Source organism: Orycteropus afer, unplaced genomic scaffold, assembly GCF_000298275.1.
Source record: "Orycteropus afer afer isolate SDZICR_OR568_19922 unplaced genomic scaffold, OryAfe1.0 scaffold00148, whole genome shotgun sequence".
NCBI classification, from domain to species: Eukaryota; Metazoa; Chordata; class Mammalia; order Tubulidentata; family Orycteropodidae; genus Orycteropus; species Orycteropus afer.
In genome coordinates this window covers 7172677-7192309 of record NW_006921735.1, presented here as the reverse complement: position 1 = coordinate 7192309, position 19633 = coordinate 7172677, and the positions used below count along the sequence as shown (strand labels likewise).

The 19633-nt window shown below is 33.6% G+C and overlaps 1 protein-coding gene across 1 annotated transcript in view; it reads left to right on the top strand.

Moving 5' to 3' along the window:
- The first annotated feature begins 2224 nt into the window (after positions 1-2224).
- Positions 2225-19633, top strand: part of SPOPL (speckle type BTB/POZ protein like) — a 52742-nt gene continuing 35333 nt past the window's right edge. Inside the window, exons 1-7 of the mRNA XM_007946043.2 lie at positions 2225-2302; positions 2488-2609; positions 2879-3030; positions 4744-4871; positions 11390-11567; positions 11647-11702; positions 13300-13422. Of these exons, the coding sequence (XP_007944234.1) occupies positions 2225-2302; positions 2488-2609; positions 2879-3030; positions 4744-4871; positions 11390-11567; positions 11647-11702; positions 13300-13422 (837 nt within the window). The remainder of the gene's footprint in view (positions 2303-2487; positions 2610-2878; positions 3031-4743; positions 4872-11389; positions 11568-11646; positions 11703-13299; positions 13423-19633) is intronic.

The following is a 19633-nucleotide window of genomic DNA, read 5'->3' as shown; positions in this document are numbered from 1 at the left end:
GTGACCCCTCCTTGGGTTTCCGAGGCAGTATTACTACGGAAGTAGATTGCCCCATCTTCCTTCTGAGGAGTGGCTAGTGGCTTGAACCGCCAGCCTTCTGGTTAGCAGTCAAGTGCCTTAGGCACTAGAGCTCTTATATTATGCACTCATTGTCATGAAACAAAATGTATAAGAACTGCTGTATGGAAAATGAATTTCTTCTATAAACTTTGACCCAAATCACAATTTAAAAAAAAGTGGGAGAAAAGAAAAACATACTGTAGTTTTCCTGTATATGTTCAGTGGTATAAAAATCAGAGCTTATCCATTATGGAGGTATTATTTTTTTCTTTTGATTCATCTGTCTTTGCCTGGAAAATACTTGAATTATTTCACCCTCCCTGCCAAATAGTTATGGGGGTGTTATACATATCTTAAACATCTGGAAATACATTTTTGCTGCTTTAAACATGGGGGAAAATGCATAGAATCCTTTTGCTACATTTCTTGTCTGTCCTCTTGTTCTAAGGGGAACTCTGTATTAATGATCCAGTTTTCTTTAGATTTTCAGTGCTGAGGAAAAAAATGAGCCATCTTGATGTTTACTTCTTTAAAAGAACATATATTCTTGTAGGGATTTTTTTTTTTCTTCCTCTCATTTTGTATTTCACAGAAATATCTTAAGTAATGGTCTCTTATTTTGATTGGTTATTATGGCTTTCATTCAGACTGCAGACCAAATTCTCTATTCTAATTCAGGATTCAGCTTCTGTTATCTTTGGTTATAAATATACTCTTCTGTTTATTTTTCTTCCTTCTCAAGCAATCTTCTGCGGAATTTTGATTTTGGTCTCTGTCTTCAATATCTGTAATATTCTCCTTTGTTGATCATTTTTCTCTGATTCTAGCAGAACTTTTTGCTGATTTATTTTTTTCCAGTGTTTAATGTATCCCTTATTTCTAGTGAAAATTTTTAATAAACTTATCATTCAAAGCTTTGTTAATACCTTCTCTAACTCTTTTTATTTCTCTGTATTTTAGACAACTCTCTTTAATCTTTGTTTTCTTATCTCATCTTGTACTATTGTTTCATAGAATATAGTCACATATGAAATATTTTCTCTGCATTTTGGATGAGATTTCCTTCTTTTACCTAGTAGTCCATTCCCCCACTCCCATATGGGATTTATGTGTATTTTTTTCCCCCTCCATTGTTTATTCTTAAATAAAAAGAAGACTTGAGTCATTATGTTGGAATATGATCTTGAAAACCCCTGCTCCTACAAAGTACACTATTTATGTATATTTTTCAGATTTCTCCTCTTTCTTTCATAGCCTTTCCAAGTTATAAACATTGGCATCTAGTCATTAATGTCCTGACCAGGTTATGAGAAATTAATTATGTGTCCAAATGGATATAGTATAAGAAAAGCTTACTGAAAGGAAATTTATGGTTGATCTGAGTAGGAAGCACTGTGATAGAGATGAAATTTTATCAAAGAACCTGTTTATCTGAAACAGTGGTAGACTTGTGGAAATATATAGTATTACAGAGCGTTAATATTTATTAAAGTTGTCAGGGCTTTTGTAACTTTGCAAACTTTTTGGTTTCCATGAAACGTCAATGAAAAAGTGAAGGAAAGTAAATCAGATATTATTTACTGTCATTATGTGTCCATGTTTTATGATTTTATGTTTATGATCTTACTATTAAGCTATGTTTTATTAGTTTCCTAGTATTTTAGAAAGTATGCTTTGGCAATATAATTTCTTATCTATAAATATTAGGAGCTCTGGTGGTTTAGAGCCTAAGTCATTTGACTGCTAACCAGAAGACTGGCAGTTCAAACCTACCAGCCAGTCCTTGGAAGGAAGATTGGGCAATCTACTTCCGTAGTGATACTGCCTCGGAAACCCAAGGAGGGGTTTGCTGTGAGTTGGATCTGACTCAAAAGCAGTGGGTTTATCTATAAATATTAAGTTTTCTTGTTTACATTTCAAGTGTTTACATGTCACAAATGCTAATTGTTTAATTTCTTTACAATTATTACTGTTTAAAATACTCTCTTGTTCCTTCATAATCTTATTTGGGAAAAGTAATTGTTCATGACTATTTAAATACTTACTCCCTCTTAGTTCAATCCCTTAAACTTTGATCATTAAATGGAACTTCTTTTTTTGTAGGTAAAGTACTCAGTTGTGTTGGATAACCACATAAATCCTAAAAGATTGCAGTTAAGTGGCAATGTCTCAGGAACTCACTCCACCTTTACCTGGAGACATGTCTGCTGGTCCTGTAGCAGAAAGCTGGTGTTATACACAGGTATATGCTATTAAAAATGCCTATCTTTTTTATATGTTGCTTAAAAATTTTAAACTATTTTGAGAATATTACTGCAAAGCTTGTGGCATAGTTATTAGAAGTGCTAGAAAAGTGGATCACAGGATGTGACAAGTTAAAAAGCATAAAAATTATCATTATTAAAAGTGATTTTCTGAATCTCTTAGGTTAAAGTGGTAAAGTTTTCCTACATGTGGACTATTAATAACTTCAGTTTTTGTCGAGAGGAAATGGGTGAAGTGTTAAAAAGTTCAACATTTTCATCTGGCCCAAATGACAAAATGAAGTGGTAAGATATTTATTTGGTTTTGATGTTATTATCAGCTGCTTTACGGTTTTATTATTGTTATTGTTCCTGAATGAATATTGGTTTAATTTTATATTAGATTGGTAATAAGTTTCTAGTAGTATATAGGAAATCATAAAGAATTATGGGTGTATTGATTGTCAAGAGTACTCTTTGTGATATTATTTAATAAATGATTTCAGTATTGCCTCTCTTATTTTGAATGCTTAAAGTATTATATCCCTCCATGTGAGCCTGTTGTTTTATTTTAGGTGCCTGAGGGTAAACCCAAAGGGATTAGATGATGAAAGTAAAGACTACTTGTCCTTATATTTGCTTTTAGTCAGCTGCCCAAAAAGTGAAGTTCGAGCAAAATTCAAATTTTCCCTTCTGAATGCTAAAAGGGAAGAAACAAAAGCAATGGGTAAGTGATTTACAAACTGAGTGAAGAAGTCTCTGTGTAACTATGTTATGTGACTTCTGCACTTTTACCAAGAAAATTGGGGAAATTTTTTTTTCCACCGAAATTTGCTTAAGACATTTAATCTGGCTAATACATACTTAGTTTTAAACTCCAGCTTAGCGATAGAATTGTTTTACTAAATCTTGGACTTCACGAGACCTATAAAAATAATTTCAAATATTAAATAAACTGTGTCATGCCTTAAAATGACATTAAATTATCATCTGGGAAAAATAGCTGCTGTTAGAGCAAGAAGCCTGGTTTAGTGTGTGGCATGTAATAGGTGTTTAAGAAATATTTATCTTCTTCCTTGCTATTTTTGCCAGGTAATAAAATCTGAAGAGTAATGCAAAAGTAAATAGAATATTCTGATATTTTGCTAATAAAATACTTTTGAGCAGTGAACTAAAAATACTGACTGAAAAGCAGTTTCTCATAGTCATAAACTCACTGTGGTCGAGTTGGATCGACTCATAGCGACCGCTCCTTGGGTTTCTAGGCAGTATCACTAGGGAAGTAGTTTACCCAGTCTTCCTTCCGAAGAGTGGCTGGTGGGTTTGAACCGCCAGCCTTCTGGTTAGCAGTCAAATGTCTTAGGCACTATGCTACCAGAGCATATTAAATCAATCCAGGATTCATATATTAAGCAGCTGAAATTATGTAACCTGCAACTTCATAATTCTAAGAAGTATAGAACGTGCATGGTAGGGAAATACATCATAAACTACCGTGTTAAATTTTACATATTTTCTAGAAGTGAGTCACTCACAGAAATAACTACCTTTTTATCACAGAAAACTTACTCCACACACGCATTTTCAAAAATAGTATCTTTTATTGACAAAGTAATATGTATATTCACATTGTCTTATCTATAAGATAATGGGATGTTTCAAAATTAGACTTACTATTAGTAGACTTTTCCACCTCAGTTTTATTCTTTGTGTAATAGATAGTTGATCCTTTCTGTAGATTAATTTATCTCAGAATATATAATTGTTATGCAACATATTAGGTATTTGTAACATTTACTTTAGTTTGTTATTATATCCTTTACAAAATTATGATGAATGTGTGATTTTTATTTTTATGAAATTTTTTTGGGGGGAATTAAGGAATTATATCTGAAGAGCTAAGCATGCTGAGGAGACTAACTTTTTTAACCACATAATGGGTTTTTCTGTAGTTCATTAAATCAGTGGTATGAGTGTCCTAGGAAAGCTTAAAGGATACCTTAGTTTTCAAGCATCTATTTTTAAAGGGAGAGGCAGGAAATGAGAGGTATAGATTTAATAGGATTCTGATACGAGATGATGACTGACCAGTATGTCTATGCCAAAGTTATTGATCATACTTTATTGTTTTCTAGGACCTAAATGGTTAAGAAAGATCTCTTCCTTCCCCTTGATGTGGCTTTTGTCTCTTTAGATATTCAGAAATCTAAAATTGAGCTCACTGATAATGGTCAAAGTTTGAGAAGCAAGGTGGAGTGATCTGATTCTGTCTGACTTACCTTGTGTGACATTTCACTTGTGAACACACATATCTACAATATTTATAATAAATGTATTGGCCAGCCCCTGTTTTCTTGCATTTTATTCATCTGCATTATCAATAAGAAAAATGTTTCGTAAATACTTGCTTTATTTAAACTTCTGTTCTGTTTTCCACCAGAAAGCCAAAGAGCATATCGATTTGTGCAAGGGAAGGATTGGGGTTTTAAAAAATTCATTAGAAGGGATTTTTTGCTTGATGAAGCTAATGGTCTTTTACCAGATGACAAACTTACATTATTTTGTGAGGTAGGTACATTTTTTCATTTAAGGAACTCTATGGTTAACTTTAGTCAGTTAGCAAAAGTTTAAACTAGAACAGTATCAGGTATACTTTAAAAATTAGTTGATATATTGATAAAGTTTCATTTGTAAATGCTTGACTCGAAAAAGCTCACTCAGTTGTGTTTTACAAATCATTGTAGTAGTCCAGTCAGAAATTTGTTACTGAAAAAAATTCAGCCATATCTATAGTTATTAATTGTAAATGCAGTTTTACTGTTACTGTGTGCTGTTGAGTCATTTCTGACTTTTAGCTTCCCAATAGAACAGAGTAAAACTGTCCTCTAGGGTTTCCTAGGCTGCAGTTTGTAGAGTAGCAGATTGTCTAGTCTTTTTCTCCTGTGAGGAGTTGCTGGTGAGTTAAAAACACCACCAGCCTTTTGTTTAGCAGCTGAGTGCTTAACCATTGTGCCACTAAAACTTCTGTATTGTACTACTACTATATATTAAATAGTTCTTCTTTCTGAAGAGTATGAATGTGTCTTCTTTGTATATGAAAATTTCCAAATTTCTTCTTCATTCTCAGTAATACATAGTATTTTTTGTCGTATTCAGATTAATCATATTAAAAATTATTACTCAAAGTTTATCAGTTTGACTTCATACTTCGACAGTAATGAAAAGTACCTGAAAAAGATTGGAGAAGTTTTTGTTTATTCAAGCAATAGATAAATCAAATAAGATGCTAGCATTCTAAGAAATTGGGAGCCCTGGAGGGGTAGTGGTTAAAGCATTTGGCTGCTAACTGCAGAGTGGTTTGAGCCCACCAGCTGCTCCATGGGAGAGAGATGTGATATGCTTAAAGACTATAGCCTTGCAAACCCTATGGGGCAGTTCTGCTCTGTCCTGTAGATCACTGTGAGTCAGAATCAATTTGATGGCAACAGGGTTTTGTTTTTTATTGTAATAAATAAGTTCTCAAATGTTTAAGATATGCCTGTGTCTGTATACAGATTTGTGAGGTATATTTATATGTACAAAATGTCATATCTTGAAAGGTAGCAGCATTATCCTATCTAATTTATACTTAAGACTTTTCTTAATTTGAAGTTTTGATTTGTTTCTGTCATTTGTATCATGAACTAGTTTTATCTACATAAATTTTTGAGATTAATCTTTGAAAGCAGTTAGAAAAGATTTTGATCCAGTAAACTCAATGTTAGATTTTAACAGGTTATGTGGACAGTTTCTCTTGAAAGCACAACAATTTCCTTAACTGCTACTTAGGTAGCTTTAATCTCTTTATAGGAAATGTGTTAAAATTTTCCTGCAAGATTGTAACTTAATTGTATGTCATTATTTTGTGTCAGAATAATAATTGAAATATGGCCCTAGAGATTATATAGTGCAAGTAGAGTGCATCTTATTTTCACTTACACAAGTTAAATGAACTGTCTGATGAATTTGTTATGAATACAATTATTTGGCTGATAAAGCACATGCAAGTGTCTTGAATGGGATTTATCATTAAACAATTTGGGAGGACGGGGACCACTGAAGCATTCATTGCCAATAGACAGATCTTCTAAGTAGTATTCTAAATAAATAAAGTTTATACTGTTTTAATTTTTTAGCATCCTTAATGTAAAAATGCCCTGAATTTTAATAGCTACCTTAAATTTCAAAGTGTAAATTTCTAAAAGTCATGTAATGTTAGAATTCAAAAGACTTTAAAGGCTGTTTAACCCAATTTAAAGAAAACTAATACAACAAAAGTCATGTATGAGTTAACCTCTTTAGAAAATATTCCTTCTTTTCGAATTGAAATACTGTTGACAGATATTTTTCTTAGCATGTATTATTGGAACCTAGACAACTAAGAAATTCAGAACTAAGGCTGAAATTAATTTTAGGATCTTTTTTTTTTAATTTTTTTTGCTGTATGCTTGGTATACATGTGCTAGTTTTATCTACACAATTGTACATTCTAATGACCCTAATAAGAGAACCCATCATGACAAACATTTTTAAGTTGGGAGTGATCAGATTCTGTTTTGGATCCTGAAACGTGCATCTTTTTACTGCTGTAGACATTTATATACTGGGCACCATATTTACCATAGTTGGGCAAAAAGTACTTGTAGCACTCATTCCTCATGCCCTCCGTCATTTCTTCCACCACTCTCATGGATGCCCCTTCCTTCTGCAGCGTCTCCTGCACTGCTTGCAGAAGAGGAGGAAGCGTTGCACTGAGCCTACCTAAAGAACTGCCTCCTCCCCCTCCCCTGCAAGTGGTGCTGTAGACAGGTAAGGCAGTTTGGTGCTACACTTTCTGTGCAAGACCTAGCTTAATCTTGCAAGTTCCGTACAGTGTTTCAAATGGCCAGAGGTAAACAGATTTCTAGCAGTATAAGCTTCTCTGCCCTTTCTCTCACAGAGTGATGTAGAGAACAACAGGAATTGAGGAATAAGTAAGGAAAAAATATAAAACTATTCAGATTAATTCATATTTTGAAATCAAATGGATTTGAAATAATCTAATCTGCAGACCTATTTCATGATACATAGGAACAATATCTATGCACAGATAAAATTTTTATAATGTGTTTTTTTGTAAAGTTAAGTAAGCTTATTCATTTTTAAGGATATATCTTTTTTTTCCATCTTGTTTTCCTGTAGCTGAAATAGGCTTTCTCTTTTAAAATATTTTTCATAGTAGATGATACCTTATTCACCAAAAGGCCTGTTCTTGGCAAAATAAAAAGGTGACAACCCTGTTCCTGCCACCTAAATTTTTAAAAATGATTTCTCTGAAATTTAAAAAGTTTAGGGCCCATTATTCTACACAGTGATGAAGTTGGACTGTTAAAAGTTCCTCACTTTGGAGCCGGTGGCAAGGGTTTGGCAGGGGTAGTTGATTAGAATGGCAGGATTGTAATACAGTTTTGGGAATTCCCAGCTTTGAAAACCACTTTGAAGAATCTAGATTTTATCAATCAGGAACTTTAGTTCCATAATGGAGAACACCCATATATATATTTTTTTAATTATGAAAGAAAAGCAAATTTAACCTCATGAAGGAATGTCAGCCTTTTTTCTGAATTTTTCGTTCTAGGTTCATTCCAACAAAATGTTTCTTACCTGTACTTAAGTATAAGTACAGAAAAGTAAATTTCTACCTTAATCTAAAACTGAATTTTTTTCTTAACCATCAAAAAACCAAACCAAACTTACTGTTGTGAGTTGAGTCCGACTCATAGTGACCCTTCCTTGGGTTTCCATGATGATATCTCCACGGAAGTAGATTGCCCAGTCTTCCTACCAAGGAGTGGCTAGTGGGTTTGAACCTCCAGCCTTCTGGTTAGCAGTTAAATGCCTTAGGCACTATGCCACCAATACCAATAAAATAATCACCAGAATATAGGGTATATTGGTTTTTAATTAGATCGTTAATTTTCACTATAAGTAGTTAGTCCCTTGAGTACTGTTTGGTGTATGGAATGTTAATTATATGTCTTGCTTAAAATTTGTGATTGCATATGTAGATGTATATGTCAGTGATATAAAGCCTTTGAATTATGATTGCTTATGCAAAATACATATTTAACATCAATATCTATGCCAGGTAATAAATCTATTTAATCTTTTTATCCTTTCATTTCTTCTATCACTTGATTTTTGCCAAATTTTCCCATTAAATACATTATTTCTAGTTAGGTTAATAGACAGTAAATAGAATGTAAGAAATCTTTTCCTAAATTAAATACAACATCACATTTTTATAATTTCACAGCATACTTTATGCAAGGGATTAACTCAATCCAGTTCCTATTCTCTAGGAATTTTAAGAGCAATACTTGATGATAATAAATACTGTATGTGATAAAAAGCAATCTGATTTGAACCCTGAATATTAACATCAATACTTTTGGTTTGTATATCATTAGGTTATGGTGTAGTAGGGCAATTAGGTAAGGATTAGTGAAGCTTGTTTCTGTTTTGTAGTCACTAACATTTTAGAAATAACTTGATTAAAGCTTAATAGGATAAGAGTACCTTTACTTGTGAATTAATTTATGTATATAATATCTTCTTGTTGTTGTTGTTATGTGCCATTGAGCCGGCCCCAACTCAATAGCCCTCCTTGGGTTTCCAGTGCGGTATTACTACAAAAGTAGATTGCCCAACCTTCCTTCTGAGGAGTGGCTGGTGGGTTTGAACTGCCATCCTTCTGATTAGCAGTCAGGTGCCTTAGACACTATGCTACCAGAGTTCCTATAATATCTTAGTTCCTACATTTAAAAATATATATATACATTTTAAAATGTTGTTGTAATAAATATTTTTTGAACCAAAGTTGTATTAAAGTAATATAATTAATTAAAACTATATATATTCAAGGAACTGTGGTAGAGTACAAATAACCCTAAAAAGAAATCTGGAGATACAGGTCTTTCTCTTCTACTAACTACAATGTGACTTAGGGTACTTTATTTACCTTTTCTTGATCTTACTTTTGACTTTTTTTTTTTTTTTTTTTAATAAAAAAGGTAATGGGATTAGATGATTTCTTACACATATCATTCCAAACGGTTAGTATGAAAGTTAGGGGAAGAAAGGTGGTTAATAAAAATAGCCTCTGAAAAATACAGGTTTTATAGTTGGTTTTTTTTTGTTTTTTTTTTTAGAAGTGTTCATTAACTCATATAAAATACATGTTTATACACTGAGGTGAATTTGGATTTCTGAGACTTAATGTTCTCCAAATATTTTCTACTGGAACATTACTATACTTTATGTGTTAGCATATTAGGGTTTGGTCTAATTCATTCATTTCCATTTCCATTTTGTACATAGTTAACTATTTTTCTGAGTGTTCTCAATACACTTACCTTCATTTAATAAAACCCTATGAAATGTTTTTAAATGAGTGCCATTGTATTACAAAAAAAAACTCACTGCGATTGAATCGTTTCTGACTCATAGCAACCCCCATTGGGTTTCTGAGGCTGTAAATCTTTAAGGAAGTAGATTGCCCAGTCTTCCTTCAGCAGTGTAGCTGGTGGGCTTGAACTTCTGACCTTCTCGTTAGCAACAGGTCCCTTATCCACTACACCACCAGAGCTCCTTGTATTAGTTATCTAATAAGGTATAATAAATTACCCCAAAATTTAGTAGCTAAAACAACAATAGATAACTAACATTATTATTTATTTAAAAAAAAAAAAAAAAAAAACGTTCATTTACTCTGAAACATTTGCTTTACTAGTTGAGGCAGTACTTTTTTTTTTTTTTTTTCAATTTAATAAATGTAAAATTTCCAGTAGTGTAAAATTTCGAGTAATGTAATAGAATACTACTTTTTAAAAGTGACATTGGAAGATTTATTAAGAGTTTCTAGAAAATAGTCAGTATATGTTGTTGTTGTTGTTATGTGCTGTCGAGTCGGACCCGACTCATAGCGACCCCTTCTTGGGTTTTCGAGGCAGTATCACTACAGAAGTAGATTGCCCAACCTTCCAAGGAGTGGCTGGTCGATTTGAACTGCCAGCCTTCTGGTTAGCAGTCAGGTGCCTTAGGCACTATGCTACCAGAGCTCCTAGTCAGTAAGTATATAGTCATTTTTAATGGGAGATAATTTAATGTTATATTGGAATCTTCATAAAAGTGATATAATCAAAGCAGCCTTTGTTTATTATTTCATAGGTAAATACAGTGTCTACAAACTGAATTAAACTATGTTTTATTGCTGTCATCACTGATTTTCTACAAAAGATTCCATGAACTTTAAAAATTACAATAGCTTCTGTAGGAATTTTTACAGTTTTTAAATAAACATATTTAAATTGATTTTACTAGATTTGAAGCATGCAGGAATGACAGTTAAAACACTTTCCAACTTGTATGTTTTATAACCCTTTTTACTTTTATAACCCTTTTTTATACTGTCAGAAGTAATTGTGCCACGTTTGTTACCTATGTTTAAAAAAAATAAATAAAACTTACTGCTATCGAGTTGATTTTGATTCATAGCAACCCTTCCTTGGGTTTCCGAGGTGGTATATTTGTGGAAGTAGATTGCCCAGTCTTCCTTCCGAGGAGTGGCTGGCTGGTGGATTTGAACTGCTAGCCTGCTGGTTAACATTTAAAAGTTAATAGTCTTGAAGTATGAGAAAATAAAAAAGAAATTTCTTTTTCCACCTCACTAATTGTCTTTTCTTTATTTGCTTTATCAGGACATTTTTTTGTTGTTGTTGACAAATAGTTTTTGTAATTGCTGTAAATAATTAAACATTCCAACCAATTGATAAGCTATATATATGGTTTTTCACTATTGAAACAGATCTACTTTGTGTCTAATTTTTTTCTATATCATTTCTCTCCTTTAAATTGTATCCTTAAATTCAATTACCAGGTGAATAGGTAGGATGTTTGATCAACAGTGTATTGAATTTTCCAATGACTTTAAGCATAAATTTATAGTCAGTAACTAATTATTGATATCAATTTTTGAAATTGTTTTTCTTGCTGCCTTTTTTTATTAGGTGAGTGTGGTCCAAGATTCAATAAATATATCAGGACATACTAATACAAACACTTTAAAGGTACCTGAATGTCGACTAGCAGAAGATTTAGGTAACCTCTGGGAAAATACAAGATTTACAGATTGCAGTTTTTTTGTGAGAGGACAAGAATTTAAAGCTCATAAATCTGTGCTTGCAGGTACTTCCTACTTTTGAGTAACATAATTTTTTTCAAGATAAATTTGTGCATTAAATAATGATGGTTAATCTCATTACAGCTCGTTCCCCAGTTTTTAATGCAATGTTTGAACATGAAATGGAAGAAAGCAAGAAGGTAAACATAGTTTAAAGGCTAATATTTAATTTGTATGAATGTAGACTAATGGAATGTAAATTTTAAAAGTAACAGTGCATGTTCTCATTATCATAAGAAGGGAAAAAAAAGTGGGAAGAAATGGAGAAATGGAAAAAGAATGTGTTCTTATAGTAGAATAGATGTAGCCCAGTGTGAATACACAGTTGACTATTCCAAGTATCTTGACATCACTCTGGTGGGTAAATACATAGGTAGCTGTTATTTAAAAGGACTGTTGTGGGCCATAGCTGTTTGAGAAGTCTCTGATTAAAATGTATATTGCCCATATCAAGGCTTTATGGGTTGATTTTGGATTTTTTTTTTAGAAACAAAAATATTGTCAGTATTCTTTTCATCACTAAAATAAGACTTACCTATTTGACTTCTCCAGACATTTTTTCTTTCACTATCATCTAGAAATGTAATCAGGTTAGAGATCAGCATCTGAGGCTTTGCTGGTTGCATAATGTCCATCTGAACAACTCCAAAATTTTTTCATGTTATTCAGCTTTAATCTTTCTGCAGAATTATTATTCTGGGCAAGTGCTGTGATCAGCCTTCTGATAACTTCCACTTGAGATATCTCTGAAATAAGAACTTATTAGCAGCAAAGGACCAGAAAAGTTTGGATTATTTAGTATTAGAGGTTTGATTTCATTGATCCCAAAAAAGAAATCAAATACAAAGATACAGGAGTAAAAAAGCAACTAGTCCCTCTAGGACTTAAATATCCCTTGGGTCAGAAAAGTATACCATTTTTTATAAAAGAGAATATTCACAGATAGTGAGTGGGTTCTGATATTATCTGAACTACCTGGCCCTGCTCTTGTTTAATGCTGGGAATAAGATCATTGGTTGCAGGATCTTTGGCATTATATTGTTGTTGTTGTTGTTATTTGCTGTCGAGTCGGCCCCGACTCATAGCGACCCCTCCTTGGGTTTCCGAGGCAGTATCACTACGGAAGTAGGATTGCCCAACCTTCCTTCCGAGGAGTGGCTGGTGGGTTTGAACTGCCAGCCTTCTGGTGAGCAGTCAAGTGCCTTAGCCACTATGCTACCAGAGCTCCCTTGGCATTATATTAGAATTTAGGAATTTAACAAAGAAAAAGTTAATCACCAAGTTCATACTCTTTCTAAGAGGTCAGAATCTGAATCATTTAATCATTTTGTTTGGCCTACAGTAATTACACTTTCTTCCTTTTTTTTTTTTTTTTTTAAACTGCTTTAAAATGAGAATTGAGGGTTATTTTCCCACATGGCGTAGTGCTTGGTCAGTTCAAATGTCAGGGTCTGGGCTCTCCAGCTTGTTATGTTTCCTACCTCTCATACAGTATATATGCTTCTCCTCTTAGATCTTCCTGCTTCACTTTGCCTCCTTAGCTTACTATTTACTTTGCTCGATTTTGTTACAGATTTTAGAAAATATATTTAAATGCACATTGCAGTTATAAAATACTTTAATATGGATTCAGGACTTTTAAATGACTAAAGATTAACTTTGATTCGTTTTTCTGTGTGTTTTCTTTAACTATTACTCTTTTGTATGTGTGACTGTGTTTTGCTTTTTTAATGTCAGAATCGAGTGGAAATAAATGATGTAGACCCTGAGGTTTTTAAAGAAATGATGAGATTCATTTACACAGGGAAAGCACCAAACCTTGACAAAATGGCTGACAACTTGTTGGCAGCTGCAGACAAAGTAAGTAATTAGGTATTAAGAAGCTGAAAAATGTCCTCAAGTTTGATGCTTATAGAAAACTATCATCAAATGAAAACTCCATCAATTCCAATAATTTGAAATATTGAATTAATTTGTACTTTCTCTAGAGGGCTCTTAAGGATTCTATGAACTACATACAATGAGATAATATGGAAATCAGATTTCTTTTTTTTTAAATCAACAAGATGTAAAAATAACTTGAGCCAGTTACAACATATGGAAGAGAGTGAATATTTCATGGGAAATTAAACTGTAAACTCAGTAATCTTGAGTGTATCTTTATACCCTTTTATGAGAACACATAGACCCAGTAACATAAATAACTTATTGCAGTTTTCAAGTATTTTTAGTCTGTGCTTGACTTTTGTTTTTAAATGCTTATATGATAGTACATGCCCTTTCCTTTAAAAAAGGAGAAAATATTGGGTATTTTGTATAACTTAATTCTCTGTATTTATAGATTTATATTTTTAATATGACAGCAGCACAAAGAAGAAAAACAATGTTAACCAATTTTACAATGTTCTTTTGTAAGTTCTTGGAGGTAGGAAAGCTGAGAAAATCTCAGTCAGTGGTTCTTAATTCTGAAAACATATTTGAATCTCCTGGGGAACTTTCTACAAAAAATACTTCACCCCAAAACCTGACTTAATTAGTGTGAAAAGGGCTTAGGCGTTGGTATTTTATTTTAAAAGTTGCCAGGTAATTTTGAAGTTCAGTCAATATTGAGAACCACTGTTCTAAGCTTTGTTTTAAACTGTATTTCATGTCCTTTTTACCTCTTGCAAAATGATTTTACTGGTATAACCATTTTTCAAGCACATAAACCAGTTGCTAGGCTAGATGACTTCAACAGAACCAAGGGAAAATGAAGTCTAAAAAATTAGGAATGTATAATTAACGTCTATACAGTGTAACAGCGACGTTTTGAAATGCTTAATAGCATCATTCCTATTACCAAAAAAAAAAACCCATTGCCATCAAGTCAGTTCTGATTCATGGAGACCCCATGTGTTTTAAAGTAGAAATGCATTCCATAGGGTTTTCATGGCTGTTAACTTTTGGAAGATCACCAGCCTTTTTTCTGAGGTGCCTCAAATGGGTTTGAACCATTACCCTTTTGGTTAGTAGCCTAGTGTTAACCTGAATGAAGGTGGGGCAATCTACTTCTGTAGTGATACCACCTCAGAAACCCAAGGAGGGTTCACTATGAGTCGAGTCCAACTTGATGGCAGATAGCAACAACAACAGGGATTCTCACTAGAAAGTACTAAAGTAAAACAAAACAAATCTTATGATGGCTTAATTCATACTCTAACATGATTAGTGATTAAAAATTTGTTACTTAAATTTTATTACTAACGTTTTATATATAGATACAGATAGATAGACATATAGATAGATGGAGGCATAAAAAGACACACATACACATGCATTGATAAGTCAGGCCACTTGATGATTTTTGCAAATAAATGAATATTTGCTAAACTTGAATTTGTTGTATAGATGTAAGATGAGAAATTTGAGGGATTTATGGAAATGCATAGTTTGATTTTATCTTTAATATAGAAAATTAATCAGCATTATTAAAGGTTTACAAGAAATAGTGTGAAAATGTTATTCACTTCTTTAATTTACTGATGTATTTTATAAATAATGATTGGAAAATGCCAAATATATTTAAACTATATCACTGAAATTAATCATAAGTGACATTTTACTAAGTAACAAGTGTATAAACTCAATATAATACTGTACAATTAAAATATATAAGAAAAGGCCTACCAAATTGATGATCTGGTATTTAAACTGGGATATTAAATATCTGAAAATAAAATTGTTAGCCTTTTGGCTTTTAATAAGCTCATTTGCACATACATGTGAGCAGACTACCAAGGCTGGGGAAAGAACCATCTGAGAAGGTTATATGCAGCAGTGCCCAGCATTTATGTATGGCTGGGAATATTACCTGTTACATAAACATTTTAATGCCCTTTGGAGAATTTTCTTACAGTCTGGCTTGTATTAATTTTTCCTCATTTACCATAAGCAGTTTTACCACTTTTCTGTAAAAGTGCATTGGCTTTACTTTTCTTAAAAAAAAAAAAAAAAAAAAAACTAATAAGTCCCTTTTTAAAAGTCCGTATTCTACCTTATGCTTTAATTAAATTTCCCACTTTTATGCCAACATTAATCAGTAAAATTAATGGCCTTGATTCTTAAAACTGTTTGGGCATTGACCAAGGAACAGTGAACACTGAAATATATTGCTACCTAGCCACCAGCCATTCCTTGGAAGGAAGATTGAGCAGTCTACTACTACAGAGATACTGCTTCGGAAACCAGGAAACAGAAGCTGAAAAGAGACGAAGACCTTCCCCCCCTTGCTGACTGAGATAAAAGCCTTCCATGTAGTTGACACCCAGAATTTGAACTCTCTAGCCTTCTAAACTGTGAGAAAATAATTTTCTGTTTGTTAACGCCTCCTACATGTGCTGTTTCTGTTACAGCAGCACTAGATAATTAAGACAATGCCTAATCATTTTTCTAGACTAATTTGAGGAGCTCTGGTGGCATAGTGGGTAAAGCATTCAGCTGCTAATCAAAAGGTCAGCTGTTTGAACCTACCATTTACTTTGTGGGAGAAAGATACGGTGGTCTGCTTCCATAAAGATTAATAGCCTTGGAAACCTGGGACAGTTCTATTCTAAAAAGGGTCACTGTGAATTGGAATCGACTCAATGGCAGTGGGTTTAGACTAATTTTGTTTTGGTAAACATACTTGAAAAGAAACCCAGAAATCAAATAATATAAAATACATGCTTCCACTGCTTGCCAAGATGGAGTAACAAGGACTGGATTTACCATTTTACCTGAAATGAAGATAAATTACGTAGATAAATAAGTAAATAAAACAAAACAACCCCCCACCAAACACACGCATACACACAACAGTCCAAATACACAGAAAAGTGACTTTTAAGATACCGGACTTCTAGCAGTGAAGGTCACTGTTGTTATGTACAATCGAGTCGGACCTGACTCATAGCAACCCCTCCTTAGGTTTCCGAGGCGTTATCACTACAGAAGTAGTTTGCCCAAACTTCCTTCCGAGGAGTGGCTGGTGGGTTTGAACCACCAGCCTTCTGGTTAGCAGTCAAGTGCCTTAGGCACTATGCTACCAGAAGGTCACTAATCCCTGGAAAACATGATTATTACAGCTTGCTACCTTGAGAGAAAGGAGCTGTAGTGGCTTAATGCCTAAGGCATTTTTGACTGCTAACCAGAAGGTTGACAGTTCAAACCCATTAGCCACTCCACAAAAGGAAGACTGGGTGCTCTACTTCCATAAAGATTTAGTGCCTCAGAAACCTAAAGGGGGTTGCTGTGAGTTGGAGTCAACTTGATGGCAGTGAGTTTTGTTTTTGGTTTTCATGAGAGAAGTTTCTAGGCCACAGAGCAGAGAGAAGGAATTTGAACTGAAGAGACAAAAGCTGTGGAAGTCCAGGAAGAACAAAGTGCATCAATTTTACAGGACAGTGTACTGAAGAGAAGAGATCTGCACAGAGAAAAAACTGTACAAAGGCTCTTCCCTGGTATATTTAGCAGTCTACTGATCAATTCATGTGTGTGAGGAAGTTACCCACCTGAAAGAACTATTTGAGTGGATTACATATAGCCATACCCAGCTCTTATAAAGTCTGGGAATATTTCCTGTTCAAACTCGCCAGAGTAGAAAACCTCATAGTTTACAGGGCAATGAATATAATAGTAGGAATGATCTTGCCTCAGAATATGCCTCTTCACCTCAGTAGTAGAGAATAATTAGACCTGGAATAAATGTTGCTCTGATCTAATCCAGCAAATCTTTAAAGTGAAATCAAAAAGAATTAGACTGTTTCCAAATGACACACTGTCACAGAAAAAAAAAAAAGGTCAAAAATATATTGTTTAAAATATCTAGCACTCAACAACATGAAATTCAGTATCTGATACCCAATAAAAAATTATCAAGAATGCAAAAAAGCAGTTAAATACAACACATGATGAGGGGAAAAAGTCAACCAGTTGAAGCCAACCTAGAACTGACAGAGGTGTTAGTTAGCAGACAGCAATAACAGTTATAACTATATTCTAGATGTGTAGAAGTTAGAGACATGGAAGTTAAAAAAGAAAAAAAACTTAGCTTGAAATAAAATTTGTCGAGATAAGAAATACACTAGATAGAATCAGCAGCAAATTAGAAATAGTGGATGAAAAGATTAGTGACCTTGATCCCTACAGAAGTCATTAAAATAAGAAGGGATTTTGGTTAATAAGGTAATACAGAGGGCATAATAGAATAATGAAAAGATAGGCTGTTAATCCAAAAGAAGAAAGAAAAAGGAAAAGATGAGAAAACAAAAGAAAGAGCAAGGTGACAGGCTTAAAATGAACCATGATCTTAAACATCTAAAAAACCTCAATTTAAAGGCAGAGGTGGTGAGATTGGACAAGAGACCAAAACCAAACTATATGCTGCTTATAAGAAATTAACTTTGAATATAAAGACACATTGTGTACTTCCTTCAAAAGACACGGGAGATTAAAAAGATTAGCGACAGACTGGAAGAAGATATTTGCAAAGCATTTATCTGATAACCTTTATTCAGAATGTATCTGATAAAGGGCATTTGTATTTAGGATATATAAAGAACTTTCAAAACTCATTTTTGAGAAAATAAACATTTCTTGAGATGGGCAAAAATATTTGAACAAACACATGAGTTAGTATCAAGTATATGAAAAGATGTTGAATATCATTAATCATTAGAACTAGAAATTGAAATGTGGGATCTCTCACATGCCTTTTATAGTGGCTAAACTTAAAAAGACCATACAAGTGTTGTCAAGGATGTGGAAAAACTAGGACTAATACTCTGCTGGTGGCAATGAAAAAGGGAACAGCTACTTTGGAACAGATTTAATACATGCGGAGAAAAAGGATGCAACCTTGACACACACCTTTACTAATTTAAAACTATGTGGTATCCCTTGTTCTATTCAAACAGTGACTGCCCACTAGTTTGTGTACTGGTTCTACATGAGCACAGTTAAGTGTACTAGAATTCCCGTTCTTTGCAGTGTTACCCTAATTTGTGATCCACCCAGATGCCTTTACGTAGTAAAACACAGGTAAACATCATCCTGGTATTCTCTGCTTTTAACCAAGATCCCTTTGACATTAGTAATGATACCCCTTGTTCCACATCCACTTCTGAATCCAGCTTGACTTTCTGGTGGTTCCCTGTTGATGTACTCCTCCAACCATTTTTAAATTATCTTCAAAATTTTGTGTGTTATATTAATGATATTGTTCAATAATTTCACATTCTATTGGATCACCTTTCTTTGGAATAGGCACAAATGTGGTTCTCTTCCAGTTGGTTGGCTAGGTAGCTGTCTTCCAAGTTTCTTGACATAGACAAGTAAGTGCTTCCAGCATGACATCTGTTTGTTGAAATATCTCAGTTGGTATTCAATTCCTGGAACCTTGTTTTTTTATGGCCAGTGCCTGTAGTGAAGCTTGGACTTCTCCCTGCAGTACCATCAATTCTTGATATATGCTACCTCCTGAAATGGTTGAACACTATTCGGTTCTTTTTGGAACAGTGACTCTGTATATTCCTTCCATCTTCTCTTGAAGATTCCTCATCATTAGGTAATTTGCCCATAGAATCTTTTAATACTACACCTCAAGGCTTGAATTTTCTTTCAGTTCTTTCAGCTTGAGAAATGCTGAGTGTTTTCTCCCCTTTTCATTTTCTTACTCCAGGTCTTTGCACATATCATTATATATTTTAGTTTGTCTTTTGGAACCACCTTTTGAAATCTTCTGTTCAGCTCTTTTACTTCATTTCTTCCATTCACTGTAGCTATTCGTATGTTCAAGAACAAGTTTGAGAGTCTCTTTTGACATCCATTTTGATCCTTATTTTTTTTCTTTTATTTATTTATTTCTTTATTGTGATCTGGGTGAAGATTTACAGATCAAATTCACTTTCCATACAGCAGTTCAAATATACTTTGTCTCATGTCATTGACCACAGTTTACCACAATGCAACAGCTTCCTTCCCACTTCCTCCCCATAGTTATCTCTTCCCAGTGACCATCCCTCCATACTCTCCTGCACCCTGAGCTGTCTCCCTG